Source organism: Taeniopygia guttata, chromosome 13 (genome assembly GCF_048771995.1).
Source record: "Taeniopygia guttata chromosome 13, bTaeGut7.mat, whole genome shotgun sequence".
Lineage (NCBI taxonomy): Eukaryota > Metazoa > Chordata > Aves > Passeriformes > Estrildidae > Taeniopygia > Taeniopygia guttata.
In genome coordinates, this window is record NC_133038.1 from 5,543,452 (window position 1) to 5,558,390 (window position 14,939).

Genomic DNA, 14,939 nt, shown 5'->3' on the forward strand with positions numbered 1-14,939 from the left:
CCTAATGGCAGCTGCCAGAAGCTAACCTACTCCCAGCTCACAGCTCACAGCCCTCTGCCCATGGCTGCAAAGGCAGGACAGGGGCAGGTGCTGGCCACAGCATTTGGGGACATTGCCTCCAGGATCATCCCACGCTGGCCAGCATTTCTGATGGGCTCGTCTCCCATCCCATCCTTCCCCACAGCCTTTAGCTGCAATGACAGGCAGATTGGTCAGCTCATTCCTCAGTCCTCATAGCTCATTCCTCCTGTATTGTTTCACACACATTCTGCAAGCAAAAACACTTTTTTATTTCCCCTTGTTGCCATTGCCTTTGCTGGACCGTGGTCACTGGGCCTACCTTGCTGTCTGAAGACCAGGGTGTCACCTCTCCACGTGTCCCCAGATTTCCCTGGGGATGCCCAAGCACTTTTATTAATGAGCAGCTTAAAGTTAAACACCAGCAACAAAACAGCAATAACAACAACAAATTTCTTTATTTCAATGACCTGAAAGAAAATGTAATTCCAAGAGCAAAGACAGTAATAAAAACCACAAAGATGCTCCAAGCAAACTGGAGCGATTTGCACGGATCCCTTCCCAAAGCAGCCAGGCAGAGGTGGCTCTGGTCCCTGGCTCCTCCCCAGTGTGACAGAGCCACACTTCTCCCTGCATCACCCCCCTGCCACAGGGACCTCCCAACCCTGGGGAAACGGCAGCTCGGGGGGCAGGTGGGTGGCTTGGGGTGGGGATGGCACAGGGTGAGCCCACTCTGAGCCTGGGGAAAAGAAAGGCACTTCCCAAACTTCAGTGTCATCCTGCCACCTGCCCTGGGACTGCAAAGCATCCCTTCATCACCCACCCCAGCCCTTGCCAATCTGACATCCCAGGGATACGGCTCCTTGGGAGTCCTGGTGCTCCTGGGCCAGCACCACGGCTCAAAGGTAGAGGAGCAAATCCAGCTCTGAGCTGTCCTCAGCTGCCCTGTGCTCACAGAGGTTCCTGGGAGGCACTTTGATGGAGAGGAGGGACAGGGACTTCTCACTCCTGGAGACAGAAGGACAGGGAAAGGTGGTGGCCCTGAGCAGGGACCTCTCTGGAGCTATGCCCACCCAGGCTCACACCTGCAGTAAGGATAAGTGCCCTGATTTTCTCTCCCACACACACATCCAACATCTCTCTGAGGGGGTGTGCTGCCTTTAAGAAATGCAGGGATAAAATTCCAGAAGCAATGTTAATCCAACAACTAAGTAGATGTCACTCCTACAATTGAACCCAAAGCCACTGAAATTTTGGATAAAAGACAAAAGTCCCAGATCTTCAGGATTTCTCCTGGTCTGTCCAGAGAGTCTTTGCCTTGTGTCTAGAAACAAGCAGCAGCCAAGCACTTGCTCCCCTGACATGTGGCTCATGGCCTGGGTCACTGATCCTACCCCCACCCTGCCTCTCCAGAGATTTGGATCCCTTTGACTTCTCTGTGCTCTTTTGGGGGATCCTGAACTATTCTGGGTCCCAAGTGCAAGGGTCCAGCCTCGGCTGAGATCCTGATTTTCCCCTGAGGAGGCAGAAAGTTCACAAGAAATACAGAACAGGGGAAAATTTCATTAGTGAAGGAGCAGAAAGTCTCACAAGAAAACTTCCAGACTTAACTCCCTTGTGCTATCAGCTCCTCCCAGCCCCCAGACCAACCCTGTAACCTGAACCCAGCCAGGGTCGGGAACAGCAGCCTTTGGGGAGGGGAAAAGCACCAAAGCTGACAGAATCCCCCCTCCCAGGGCACTTCACAGCATTGGAGCTGGCAGTGAGGCGAGTGGCTGGCAGGGTCCCAGGGAACGGTCTGGCAAGCACAGCACCGAGCAGGGCAGTGGGAAGGGGGTGTCTGGACCTGAGAGCTTTCAAAGAAAACCATCTCCTCACCATGAGGCCATGGAGATGGTTGGGAGCAAGACCATGAGTTTCAGATTGTTTAATTTAACCTGTCTTCTTGTTCAAACACAAGCTGAGTCAAAGCTGGAAGCAGTGGCAGAGCCGTCAGCTCCCAAGGCTGGGGAAAGCATTTGGAACTTTGCTTCCCAGTGCCACTTCTAAATTTCCTGTGTGAATCAGGATCATCTACCAAAACCAATAAGCTGTCCTTCAAAGCGGAAAACCAAAACCGAGGCAATCCCTGCCCTCAGTCCTCTCCCTAAGGAGAATCCTCCTCAGTGCAGAAGCTGCTCAGCGAGCGATCCTGGCTCTGGAGACACAACCCAGCTGTGCAGCCCAGTATCCCTCCGAGGGATCCAGTATCCCTCTGGTGGCACAGCAGTGGCACCGAGCAGCTCCTGGGGTGGCACGGACGGCACAGTGTCGCTGCGGGCGCAGCTGGGCAGAGCGCGCCCAGCTCATCGCCCAGGTCACTTTTTTGGGGGATGCAGCGGGGGGCTCAAACCACACGCAGACCGTGGAGGAGCACACAGAGAATGGCGAGGGTGGAGTGGGTCGCAGGGAGGGCAGGGAGGCTCAGACACGGCCCCGGGGGCTGCGCTGGGGCAGGAGGTGGCGGGGTGGGGGCTGCTGCAGCAGGGCCGTGAGGATGCGCTGCAGCTGCGACAGGCGGGCGCGCAGAGAGGTGCAGGAGAACAGGTTCAGCTGGTAGGACGGGTCCAGGGGCAGGATGGAGATGAGCCACCAGCACCACGTCGGGCCGTCTGCCGAAGCCTGGAGAGGAGAGAGGGAGAGACCCCCACGTCAGGAGCGGCGAGGGGGATGCAGGGGTGGCCTTCAGCAGCATTGCTGATGGCAAACAGTTGTTCTTGTCAGGACAGCAACACCAGCTTTAGCCAAGGTACTCATCTGAACAGCCCTTTTGCTGTCCAAGCTCAAAACTGCTGGACAAACTAATTCAATTTCCAGACAAGCATTCCCCAAGGAGCCTCCAGATGCAGATGTAGCTGGTAAAAAGTCTATACTAAAGAGACAATGAAATATCTTGTGCATTTCTTTGTTTAATCCGGTGCTTTTTGCAAACACAGGCCAAATCCTGCATGGCCAATGTTTTTGGGACATTGGCCATCACTTCAAGAGGTGAGGTGCAGGTCAGGCAGACACAGCTGTTGGGCACTGCTATTGTAAAGTGGCTTTTCTATAACCTGAGCCAAACTAAGAGGGAAAAGCTCGATTCAGCTGAAGGAGGGTGAGTTGTTTTGTAATTCCTGAGCACATCATTAACCTGACTGCTGGCCAGGACAGCCTTAGCCTGGGACAAGCCAGCAAGAGTATATTTGTAACGATCCAGAGAGTAAATGCTTTCTTAAAGGAGTGAAAATTAAATTTTAGGATTTTTTTTTTTTTCGTTCAGAATCTAAATTTGTCAGAGCAGTATAATAAGCAAATTGGATCCTCTCCTCTTAGCTCCTTACCTCTGGCCAGCTATGACTGTCTCAAGGGATCACAATGAGAAAGGGGACTGCAGGCTCAACAAGCTGCAGGATTCATCTCTTTGCCAATTTGTTTGATTTCTTTTTCCTGAAGTGTTTTCAAACACACACAGTTCAGTTTCTCAGTTCTCATTTAGAAAAATACTCTAGGAAAGATTTTTAGAACTCAGTGCTCAGTTTCCAAGAACAGTTTAAAACCATAAAGAAACATCAAGCAGTTTTGCAAAACAAGCCCTACTAACTCTCTGAATGAGAGATGCAGTAATAGGGGTGAAAAACTGGATTTTTTTTGTTCATCCTGCCGAGTAGGGAAGCAGGGTGGTTAGTGCAGGAACAGCACTGCTTCAGAGGCTCTCTTGGTACTCTGTTTGGTGCATCCCTTCCCTCTGGGCATTACCTGGATGTCCTCTTCCTTCTCTGGCAGTGGTCCATGCTGCATCAGAATGTGCCTGGAGGTGAGGTCTCCGTGCTCGCAGAACCGCTGGGCCAGGCGATAGGTGCTCTCGTGCAGGCACTGCAGCTCCTGCAGCTCCTCCCCGGACACCTGAACCCGGGCAAGAGGGACAAAGGTGTCTGTGGGGATCTGTCCCACTGCAGCCCAGGATTTTGCCCAGCCCTGCCCTCACCTTCTTGTCCTCCAGGTACTCGATGTCAGCGGTGTGGTAGCCGTCCCTGTGCCCGCGGCTCAGCACCCGGAACCGCTGCCGGCCGATGGTGTCCACCAGGGACCTCCCGTCGGCCAGCAGCTCCACCTGACGGATCTCCAGCATGCAGCCGTAGTCAGCAAAGCTGCAGGGACACAGGCACAGAAAACAGGGGCTGAGCTGGGGTAATGGGTGGTAAGAGATCTGCTTCTCCTAAAGGTACCATCTGCAAAGCAGGAAAAGGCCCAGGAACAAGATGTCAGGGCAGGGGTAAATTCAAACATTCGATCAAGTCTCCTCCCAGTGCTCACTAAGAGGAGCTGAAGGTCACAGCCAGAGAACCATGGAGCTCAGAGACATCCTGAGTCAGAAGCTGTTCAAAGAATTGTACTGAATTGTATTTGACAGCTACCACTGGCTCTGTCCAGCTCCAGTGCTGGCCTCATTCCTCAATCCCATTTCACCCTGCACTGTGGGGAACACACCACCTCCCTGCTGATTTTATCTGCGAGATGGCACTGATAGGAAATCTTTCGGAACTACTCAGTATCTCAGACATTTGGGGCTGGAGAAGAGAGAGGCAAATCAGCTGGGGCAGGGGGAAGCATGGCCAGGAGCTCACCTTTTCCCGTTCTCATATGTGCACATGCCAAACCTCCTGGTGCCGCTCTCCTGGCACCGCCGGATCATCAGGCGGTACCGAGGCTCAAAGACGTGCAGAGGGCAGGGGATGCCAGGGAAGGACATCGTGCACACAAAGATGGGGATGTTCTTGGTCAGGCTGAAGGACAGAAGGAGAAACCACTGTGACATGTCCCCAAGCAAATCCCATCCCAATGACTCTGCATCAGCTGCTCCCCCAAACCAGGTGTGTCCTTAACCACACAAGAAGTGATGCTCCAGCACAGAGCAACACTAAAGCTCCCACTTGGCTCACCAAGAGACCAAGGACAGATTCTGCCCACAAAACAACTCCTTGCAAAGATGGTCCCTCATCCCCAGGTGCCTCATGGGGCATGTCCACACCCACACAGCACAGCTGCAACGTGGTCCTGGAAGTGGGACAGACATGACTTGAGCAGAACCAAGCCACAGCAATGGTATGGGGCGTGGAGAGCCCTATCAGAGCCCCTTCCAGTCCCCATGTGCACCCCCACACACACGGAAGCGGTCCCTGCTTACTTGGAGAGCTCTGCCATCTCCGCCCGGTGCAGCTCCCGGCGCTCAGCCAGCTGTGTGGGGAAGGTGGCCAGCATGATGTCCTGCAGCAGCACTGTGGGGCTGTACCTCCCAGCCTTCAGGTACTGAAAAGGAATTAGAACCAAAAATAGGTTGGAGAAGAGCAGGGAGGAAGCCCTGAGGTCCTGCTGGACCCTGAATCACACTCACTTTTATTGGAACTGAAGATAATTTTAGACCAGAGAAAGTCAAGGATAAAACCTATCAGGGGATGTTGAGCCATTGAGCAGGATGGGATGTCAGCTCCACTGAGACCTCCAGACACAGCTCTGAGCCAGGGCCCGTCCAACACAGCGTCCTGTCTCTGACAGTGATGCAGTCCTTGTATGACAACCTAATTTCCCTGATGGCCTCATCCGAATCCCTTTTCATTAAAGATTAAATCAAATCTCCAGACTAACAGGTTTTCCATCCATTTCCATTTTTTAAAGTCATTAGCATTTTCTTCTCTCTCTCTCTCTCTCCTCTCCTGTTTACAATCTCACTAAATCACTGTGGCATCTCATGGAAATGAATCTCTTGGTCTTAATTATCAACTGTCTGGTCATTCCCATGTGAGTGGAGCTGACACCGCCATGCCAGGGAGCTGCTCAAGAGCACTGCACCTTCCCACCCAGCCCTGGGCACGCAGCCAACAGCTGGAGCTGGTTCCCGTGGCATCGTGCCCTCACCTCTCTCAGGCTCTGTTTGCAGAGGGGGCAGTTGGGCCGGTGGTCCAGGCAGCGCTCCAGGCACTCCTTGCAGAAGGTGTGGCCACAGGGCGTCGTCACAGGCTCGAAGAACATCCTGCAAAGGATGATCAGAGTCAATGGATTGCAGGGAGCAACAAAGGGAAAGGAGCACAGATAAGTCTGGCAGAGAGAGACTTTAATTAGCCCTTTAATTAGGAAGTCTGGGCTCAGACTGCTGGGCTTGCACAATGATGTAAGATGAGAACTGTTCCAGGCCTGAGCTCTGCTCCCTCCCCAGGGTCTCCATGGAGTCCCAGCAGACCCCATCAGTACACACACAGCACCCCTTGATCCTGCCAGGTCTGTGGTTCCCCAGACACCCACAGTGGTGTGTAATCCAAAGGGTAGTGACAGGAAACTTCCTCCTGTTCCAGGAGCAGAGCCAGCAGCAAGTACTCAAGTTGCTCACAGGTAGCTCCAGGATCAGACATTAAATTAAGGTCTCAAGAAAGCCCTGACTCCTCCTAAACACTGTTTTTGTCTTTCAGAAGAGACACAAGTTCACATAATTCCAATCAGATGCAGCCTCAAATCTCTCTCCCCCATGCACAGAGCTGGAAAAAGCTGCCATGCAGGACCTTGACCAACCTGCACGTCTGGCAGTGCAACACCCACGCAGCTCTCTGCCAGCAGCCGCTTGCACAACTGCTCCACGTCCTGGGACACCCCAGGAGTAACAGCCTGGCTTCAGCATGCCCTGTGGCAGTGCAACACCAGTCCCTCCCCAGCTCTGAGCCAGCAGACAAACACAGGCTCTATCCTGTTCCCTTTTCCACCTGCACCAAAGGGCTCTGAAATGCTCCCTTCTAGGTCTGCAATATCCCCAGCATGGAGGGAATTTCCCTGGGCAACACCTTCCTGTTCCAGCCTGCAGGTACAAAGGGCAACCACTGCTTTTGGTCTTTGACCCCACTGAACATCCCCACCTCCACATCTCTGTCCCAAGGGATGCTGCACCCCCTGACAGGGTGATCTGAGCTCCTGCAGCCTGGCAGGGTTCCCATGGCCCTGCCTTCCCCTCTTATCTGTACCAAAACCTACATCTCAGCAGTTCTCAGGACTGAGCTTGCTATTAAGATGTGAAGAAAGATGCACATGAGTAAAGAAAACCCGCAGGTGCCAATTCTTCATCCTAAAAGCTCTCCTGCAGAAGAACTCACCGTATGCAGAGGGAGCACTCCAAGTCAGATACGCTCAGTGACTCTCCAAGGCATGGCTGGGTACACTTTGCTGCTGCTGTTTCCTCCTTGTTATCTAGTGGTAAAAGAGAAGACAATCACCCATTTAAATACAGGAAATTAAATTTTGCTTTCTGACCTCGTTCTGAGGCATAACTGCCCCACAAAGTGCTTTGAAAGGGTCAAAGAAAAACAAAACCACTAGGAAATGCAACATAAACCCCTCTATTACCCTTCTGTGTTCATCCATAGCTGGTGTGTCAGTGGGTCTCATGGTACTTTGCAGGGGAAGGTGGTATCTCCTCCTTTTTCAGGCAGGGAAACTGAGGCACTGGGCAGCGAACTGGGCCAAAAAGCTCCAGGATGGAAATCCCTGGAGACCTGCCATGAGCCAACACTGCTTTATGCAAACCCAGGTAGGTGGCAGCCACCTGGCTGGACACTGATGGCAAATTAATGCTGGTGGCAGTGCTGCTTCCCCAGCTCATGGCATGTCCTGTCCCCCACATGGAAATTTAATGTAAACCAAAACCCATCTGAACACATGAGAAACAAAGAAAGCCTCTCCTGACTCCACACAGGGAACAAGTGATGGCTGGCTTTAGCAAGACCTTGTCACCAAGCTGCAGGCAAAGGTTGGGTGTAAGTTCACCTGCTCACACAGGAGGATCAGGTGGATCTTCCCCACGTGCATGAGAAGCAGCGAATGCCCGGGCCAGAGCTGCCCCATCATATGCCCCTGAGATATGTTTGCTGAGCTGGACACAGTGCAAACACCACATTTTCAGTGCCAAAATGGATTTCAAACAAGTATTTTGCAGGACACAAGGTTGTGGTACCTCTGATGACACTCACCCAACAAGCCCTGAGTCTCTGCTGAAGTCTCCGGTTCTGGCTGCTGTCCCGGCTGGGAGAGGACGGCTGTGTCCTGCCTGTGCTCAGACCCAGCACCCCCTCGGCCATCTGCCAGCTCTCCCTCCTGATCCTAGGCACAGCAAGATGAAATTAAGCCCAAACCCTCTTCTCCCTCTGAATGCACAGCCCCATCAGTCCCACCAAGCCCGATGGCACCGGGGGGTTTTCTGCGGTGTCACTGTACATTAACATCTTGCATCTGCAGGACAGCAGGAGAGTGGCCCTCAGACATTGCTGCCCATCACATGGTTAAAATATGGGTTCACTCTGACCAGACATGCCAACTGCTGTTTGGGTGTATCTGAGCCCATCTTCTGAATTCCCTCCACTCTCCAAGCCTGCTAAATTTGTTTTTAGAAGGCAAAGAGGAACATAAAAACTTCCTCAATGGCTGCTAATAGTCTGAAATATTCTCAAATGTGTCTTTTAGATAAAAAAAAAATTGAAACTCACTTTTTGTTTCCCTTTTTTTTTTCTTTGAATGTAGTGAGATGAATAGAGAAAGTCTCCTGTGTTTCCCGAGTCCCCACGACATCAGCCCTGCTGACACTGCTCTCCCACCCTCCACCAGCTGCAGATTCCCATCCCAGCACACAGCCAGGTAAGCATGGCTACATGTCCTGCACAGCCTCCCCTTATCACACCTCTCTTCCCATCACTGGGCACCTGGGATGTCCCAGAGGGACACAACGTCTCCCTGCACACTCAGATATTGCAGGCTCTTACCTGAGCTTGTGTGGAAGATGGGAGCACTGGGCTCCCTACATCAGCCTGGGAAGCAGCTGAGCTCAGGTGAGCATCACCCAGGTGTGCAGCCATGCATGGCTGAGGAGCATCAGCTTCCATGATGATCTGCAAGGACAAAGCAAGGGTTGGGGGATGCTAGGAGGAAAAAGCAAGGAGGTGGGTGGCTGCCAGGCTCCCTCTTTTTCCCCAAAGCGCCCTTCTGCTCACTGCAGGAGCTGTCTATGCTGGCTGAGCACACTGTTGAGTCCCTCAGAGGACAAGGACACCTCCCTGTGTGATGTGAGAGCACAGGAACATGGCAGAGCCTACACACCTTCTCCATCTCTCTCTGGGCCTGCTGGAAATGGGGACTGAGTGTCAGGCAGTGCTCCCACGCCAGCAGGGCTTCAGCTCTCCGCCCCATCTCCAGGAGCACCTTCCCTTTCCTGAAGAAGGCCTGCAGAGCAGAAAATGCATATGGTGACTATGACACAGTGACCAGCTGAGCATGTGCCCCTTCAGCCTCTATGCCAGCCCCAAGGAATGTCCCTTTGCCCCCTGCCTGCTCCCATCCCAAGCCAAAGCACCTGGACATGTTGCTGCTCCCCTGATGGGATCTGCCTAAAGAAAACCAGCACTCTCCAGAGTGCAGCCGCTGCAAAAGCCAAGCCTAGGGAGAGTTGGATGAGGAGTGGAGGATAGACACAGTGCCAGACCTCTCCTGTGAGAGCAGCACAGCACCTGCCACCTTGATTAGTGCCCAATGGGTCTGCAAAGTGCATTTCTGAGCAGGATTAATCTAATGGAGAATTGAGGAGAGGGGGAAGCTGCTCCTGTGCAGTCAGGTTTGGATCCAGCCCATGTGGCGCTCACTCACCTCGTGCTCTCCAGGCTCAGCCCTGCACACAGCATCCAGGTCCTCCAGTGCCTGTGGGTACTGCCCCAGGGCCACCAAGGCCTCTGCCCGGCACAGCCGCAGGGAGCTGCAGTCCAGGGCTGCAAAGAGAAACGTGACATCAGCCCTGGTGGGCCAGGGGGATGGATGAGCCCGTGGAGAGGCCACCACAGTGGGACAGTCCCTGTGCCACTGCCTCAGGAAGAGCACAGTGCTCTTCATCGGGAGATACTGGCTCTGTAAGCCTCTGCAAGGAAGTTATTTCCCCTAAATACCCAGTTTTAAATTGTTTAAGGCTCTTCCCTTTGTTTTTTCCCCCTAAATAGCCTCAGCCAAGAGGCCCAACCACTGCCTCAGGGCTCAGCCATGCTGGGATCTGGGCTTTCATCCACCTTTTTGGGACGTATCAAAAAAAGCTCTACCCTACACATACAGGGTTGTGGCCAGAGCAGGCTCTGTGATGTGACTCACCCAGCAGGGTCACAATAACATGTTACCAAACAGGACTGCACTGCTGGATACCTGAATTCCCAGACCCACCTGGCTGTCACTGCTCTCCTGGGGCAGATGAGCAGCCAAAGGGGTGTAAGAATCTGCCTGCAGCACATGACCTGAGGATCCCAAGTATGAGAAAAGGCTGAGATTTCCCAAAAATGAAGAAGAGAACTGAAGATCCAGTTCCTTGTCAGCAAGATGTCACTGATGGGACGTTAGGGTGCTGGGGGGGCAAAGGTCCCATGGACATTGCAGGTCATGGCACCAAGCATTACATGCTCCTGCCTTTTACAAAAAAACAGGCAGTGAGATTGTTTTCTTTCCTGCCTCAGAAAAGCACATAAAGACTTTCCTTCCTCTCAGCACTGCCAGTGGCAGAATTGGGTTGGGGGATGTTGGGGACAGCAAGGAAGCAGCACCCCAGGAGCCCACACTCATGGAGTAACCAGGTGTGGTAATGTTTGTGGGTTTGAAATGCAGAGATGCCCAGACCCACCCCGTTATATCACAGCTCGTGGAGGTGACCTACATCTAGTGCGGTGCTGGTGTTCAGCTCAGGTAACAGGTCTGTGCATCCAGCCCTGCATCCCCCATCTCTGACCATCAGCTCAAAGCTGCTGAGGGTTGGGGCTGGGCACTTGTTGCTTCCTGGTCCATTTGGGGAGGTCTTAATGAAGGTCATGCAGGTCCCCCCACTGGCTCCCAGTTCCCTGTGGGATGATGGTAGGTCCAGCACAGGTAACTTGTGGTGGCCTGCAGGATGCTGGCACTGGGGCCAGCCTCGTGTCATAAATTAGGCACCACTTGCAGGCACTGCTGCTCCATTTACTGTGGCAAATGTGGTCTGGGCAACACCACCTTGCTGAAGGGCCAGGAGCTCTCTCAGGGGCAAGCTGTGCCCCTGGGCCTGGCTGGCAGCTGATCAGCAGTCATCAGGAAACATCACTGTTGCTGATGTCTCTCCTGCACTTCCAAACCCAGCAGCATTTCCTCCTGGCCCGGTTCAATCACGGTGCTGATGCAGCTCTGCCAGCAAACTGCAGGTCAGGACTGGCAGCTCCATGACAGCCAAGTGCAGGAAGCATCTGCCCATTTCCCTGCATGTCTCTGCTGTCACCCTGCCCAGGCACCCACCACTTCTTACCACAGAGGAGCAAACTCTGCCATGGCTTTTGCCTCTTCATCCCCATGCCCAGGATGGAGCACAGCGACCTTTGCTCCCTGCCTAACCCAGAGAGCAGCAGAGCCAGGCACAGCCACTCCTGCACCAAAAGCTGCACTGGCCATGCTGGGCTGTGCAGCAGAGCTTGGTCCCTGGGAGCTTGTTTTCCTTTGTAATATTAGCCAACACTTTTCCTCAAGTGAGGAAACATGGGAACTTGCTGCTCAGTACCCCATCCCACAAGCACCCATTCAGAGATGGAATATCCCAGCCCCTGAAAACGGGTAGGGATGAAGAAATAGGTACAAAGTCTAGAGGGTTATGTTCCATGTGGGCAAACCCGTTCAAACATTTGCACAGCCCAGCAATAAAGCGACTGATTTGGCAAAAAAAAAAAAAAAAAATAAAATAAACTACCCCAGATGTGTAAAACAGGGCAATGAAATCTGCATTTCTCTGCTGCTGCAGCTATTTTTGATCTGTGATATCATTACACACCGGGGCCATCAGCCAGCTGGCAGCCTCAGACTCACCAGCCTCCACGCTCCAGGCATGTCAGAGGCCTCCTGTGCTACACATTACACTGCATTTTTCTGTTGTTCACTCAGAAAGAATGAAGATTAAAAGTTCACAGTTTATTTCCATCCAAGCAAATCGAGCTGCTCTATAGAGTGGGCTGAGCAGGGCACTGCAAAGTGACCCATCACAGCGCACTGAACCACAAATAAAACATGCCCATGGGTCAAACATTTATCGGTGGTTCTGTTTCAAAGTGAAAGGCAGCCCGTAAAAAAGCTGAAAGCTGGCTGCAGGAGTTGGAAAACACATCCTGAAAGCACCACCCACGTGGCTGAGCCTGGCAGCCCCAGCAAGAGCAGGTTCACTGGAGCTGAGGCTGTGACTGCAATTTCCTCGTTGCCCTCAGCCAGACTTTTCCTGTCTTTCGGGGAACAGAACGTGCGGGGAAGAGTGGGGACAGAGTTTGCAATGTTTCCTCTTTATGCTAGCAAAGGATTTTTAAAGAAAAGTGTAATTGTACACCCCAACCAGGCAAAAGCCTGGCAAATGAGTACTAGAGGAGTGTGCATGTGCCTTTCCTCTGCAGGAGGGTGAGCAGGGAGAGACGGATGCCTCTGGAGGTTGCATAAAAGGACCTGTTCTCTGCTGCCCACACCAGGATCGACCGGTCCGCTCAGCCCTTCGTTTCCAGGCTTACCCTGCACCCCTGGCACTTGTCTCGCAGCAGGCGATGAATAAGAGCCTTCGCTGCGGGAGGAGAGCTCAGTGCTGTCATAGAAACGCGGCGGAGAAAGGAAATTCTGCCTCCGTCGCCCCAGCCCCCTGCTCCAGACGCATTGTATAACCCCTTTTATTTACTTTCCAAGAAATCCACTTACAGCCACACATTAAAGCAGATCAAACCTCCCCGCCCCGGACCAGATCTTGGCCCAGCAGGCAAATGTCTGTCCAGAGCTGGCTGCAGCAGGGGCCGGGCTGGGCGCTGACCTGCACGATGGGGCTGGCACAGGAGCTCTGCCAAGGCTGTGTCCTCGCCAGGCTCTGGGGGAGAGGACGCGTCCATCCCCGACTGGACAAGTCCCAACCACTTTACATAATGGTCACCCCCTGGGCAGAGCTCTTTCTCTGACCCTGAAATACTGCCGGGCTGCAAGATGTGAGTATCTGCTCTGACCCCTCCACAAGGACGTGGCCGATGGGACACAGGCAGGGGACGAGCACCGCGGTTTGTCGGGCACCCCACCGCTCCCAGCACCTCGGGACATCCACGGATATGGAAGAATTCAGCCCTTCCCATCCCCATCCCCACCAGCCCTGCCTTACAACACTTCCAGATTCCCACGTCTTCCAGCTCTGCACCGTGCAGAGCTGCAGGGACACGCTGACCTACATTGTTACCCACACCGGTACTCGCCTGCTGTAAAGCCCAGCCCGCGCATCCCCGTCTCTCGGGCTGCTGGGCTGGCCCCTCGCACCCGCAGCCACCATCCGCACTGCCAGCCCCCGAGCCCGGTGTCCTTACCCAGCTCGACCCCTCTCTGCGCCATCCGCAGCGCCTCCCGCGCGTCCCCGCGGGCGAGGCGGTCCCGGAGGCGCTCGGCCAGCCCGGCCAGGCGCCGCTCCCGCGGCACGCAGCGCTCCAGCACCCCGCACAGCACCACGCTGCACCGCGCCGCCCCGCTGCCCGGCAGCTCCAGCCGCTCCTGGCACAGCGGGCAGCGGGACCCGAGGCACGGCTTGCAGAAGGAGTGACCGCAGGACGCGGTCACCGGCTCCCAGAGGAGCAGGCGGCAGCAGGGGCAGCGCAGCAGGTCCGGCCCGAGGGGCGGCCCGGGCGGAGAGGAGCTGGGGCTGGAGGGGCCGCTCATGGCGGCGGGCGGGGGAGCTGTCCCTAAAGCCGGCGCTGCCCGCGCATCGCCCCGCTCCGCCCCGGCCGGCCCGGCGGAGCTGCGGCTGCCGGCCCGGCCCGGCCCGGCCCGCCGGAGGGACCCGGGGCAGGCGCCGGTGGCGGGGCTGCCCGGGCCACCATTGGCCGCCGCCGCCCGGCCGCCCCGCCCCGGCCGCGTTTCGTAACGGAGCCCGCGGTACCGGGGGCGCCGCGGGGCAGGGGCGGGGGACCGGGGCCCGGCGGGGCTCGGTGCGCGGGTGGCGCCGACTCCCCGAGCCGGGGGCTGGGGGGCTCCAATGCCGAGTCCCGGGAGGCGGCGGTGCTGGGGGGCTCCGGAGCAGCCGGGGCGCGGGTACGAGCCGGACACCGGCTCTGGAGCCGTGAGCCGGGCGGGGAGAGCTCCGCACCAGATGGGCACGGGCGCCCAGGGGGTCTGGGGCACCCCGAAGCAGGACCGAGGTGCAGAGCGCTGGGAGTGTTTCGGGGTGCCCCAGAGCGGGGCCAGGGCAATTTGGAGCCAGCCTGGGGTATCCGAGATGCTGTGGAGCAGGGCTGGGGCACAAGTCCTGTGGGGTGCTCTGTGATGGGGCAGGAGGGTGGGATGCTGCGGAGTGGCTGGCACAGGATACGTGCGGTCCCTCAGCTGTCTGAGGCTCTCCAGAGTGGGAGGGGGGTGCCGGCTGTTGGGGTGCTCCAGAGCAGGGCAGGCTGCTGAGGCTGGGTTACACCCGATGACTCTTTGCATTATCCTCCATGGAAACTCATCACGTTTGGGTGCAAAGGGGCACTCCTCCATCGTACATGCGAAACTGCTTCTCCCTCAGATGCTGTCCTTACCCAGAACTGAATGAATTCAGACCCTGTGTGTGGATAATCCCCTTCCCACTCACAGACCCCCAGGATGGGCTCAGTGTCACAAGGGAGATGCATCCCCTCACCACACACTCAGACAGCAAAAAGACAGCAGCTCCTGCACAGCAGGTGCTGAGAAAAACAGCTGAAATCTGTCACTTCTGGAGCTTAGTAGATCAGAATTTATATAAGGATGATACACATTCCCCAAGGGCTCGTTTGTGTGTCCCCAAAAACAACCCAAACCCACGCACACACTGGCAGGGCTGCTCAGGGAGGGAGATCACCAGTGGGATG

The 14,939-nt window shown here is 55.2% G+C and overlaps 1 protein-coding gene across 2 annotated transcripts; it reads right to left on the reverse strand.

Annotated features, from left to right (window-relative positions):
• Positions 1-457: 457 nt before the first annotated feature.
• LOC100225213 (LON peptidase N-terminal domain and RING finger protein 1) lies at positions 458-14,648 on the reverse strand. 2 transcript variants are annotated; one of them, XM_072935252.1, is made up of 13 exons: positions 13,628-14,648; positions 13,425-13,582; positions 9,709-9,827; positions 9,166-9,288; positions 8,832-8,957; positions 8,046-8,175; positions 7,173-7,266; positions 5,953-6,067; positions 5,225-5,346; positions 4,665-4,823; positions 4,025-4,187; positions 3,796-3,942; positions 458-2,679 (listed from the first exon to the last, which is right to left on the reverse strand). In XM_072935252.1, exons 1-13 carry the CDS (start codon positions 14,584-14,586, stop codon positions 2,482-2,484), a joined length of 2,613 nt encoding a protein of 870 aa, XP_072791353.1. In that variant the 5' UTR covers positions 14,587-14,648; the 3' UTR covers positions 458-2,481. The 2 variants fall into 2 exon arrangements, with proteins under 2 accessions (XP_072791353.1, XP_012430000.5); XM_012574546.5 differs by having other exon boundaries at positions 13,425-14,646.
• Between the last annotated feature and the right edge of the window lie 291 nt (positions 14,649-14,939).

What these genes read in the sequence shown, in the direction of transcription:
- LOC100225213 (XM_012574546.5), bottom strand. Translation starts at nt 14,586, where the DNA reads ATGGAGGAGTGCCCCTTTGCACCCAAACGTGATGAGTTTCCATGGAGG. An exon ending in GAGTGCTCCCTCTGCATACG is followed by an intron (nt 6,068 to 7,172) that starts GTGAGTTCTTCT and finishes CATCCTTTGCAG; the next exon opens with GATGTTCTTCGAGCCTGTGA. An exon ending in AGAAGGAAGAGGACATCCAG is followed by an intron (nt 2,680 to 3,795) that starts GTAATGCCCAGA and finishes TCTCCTCTCCAG; the next exon opens with GCTTCGGCAGACGGCCCGAC.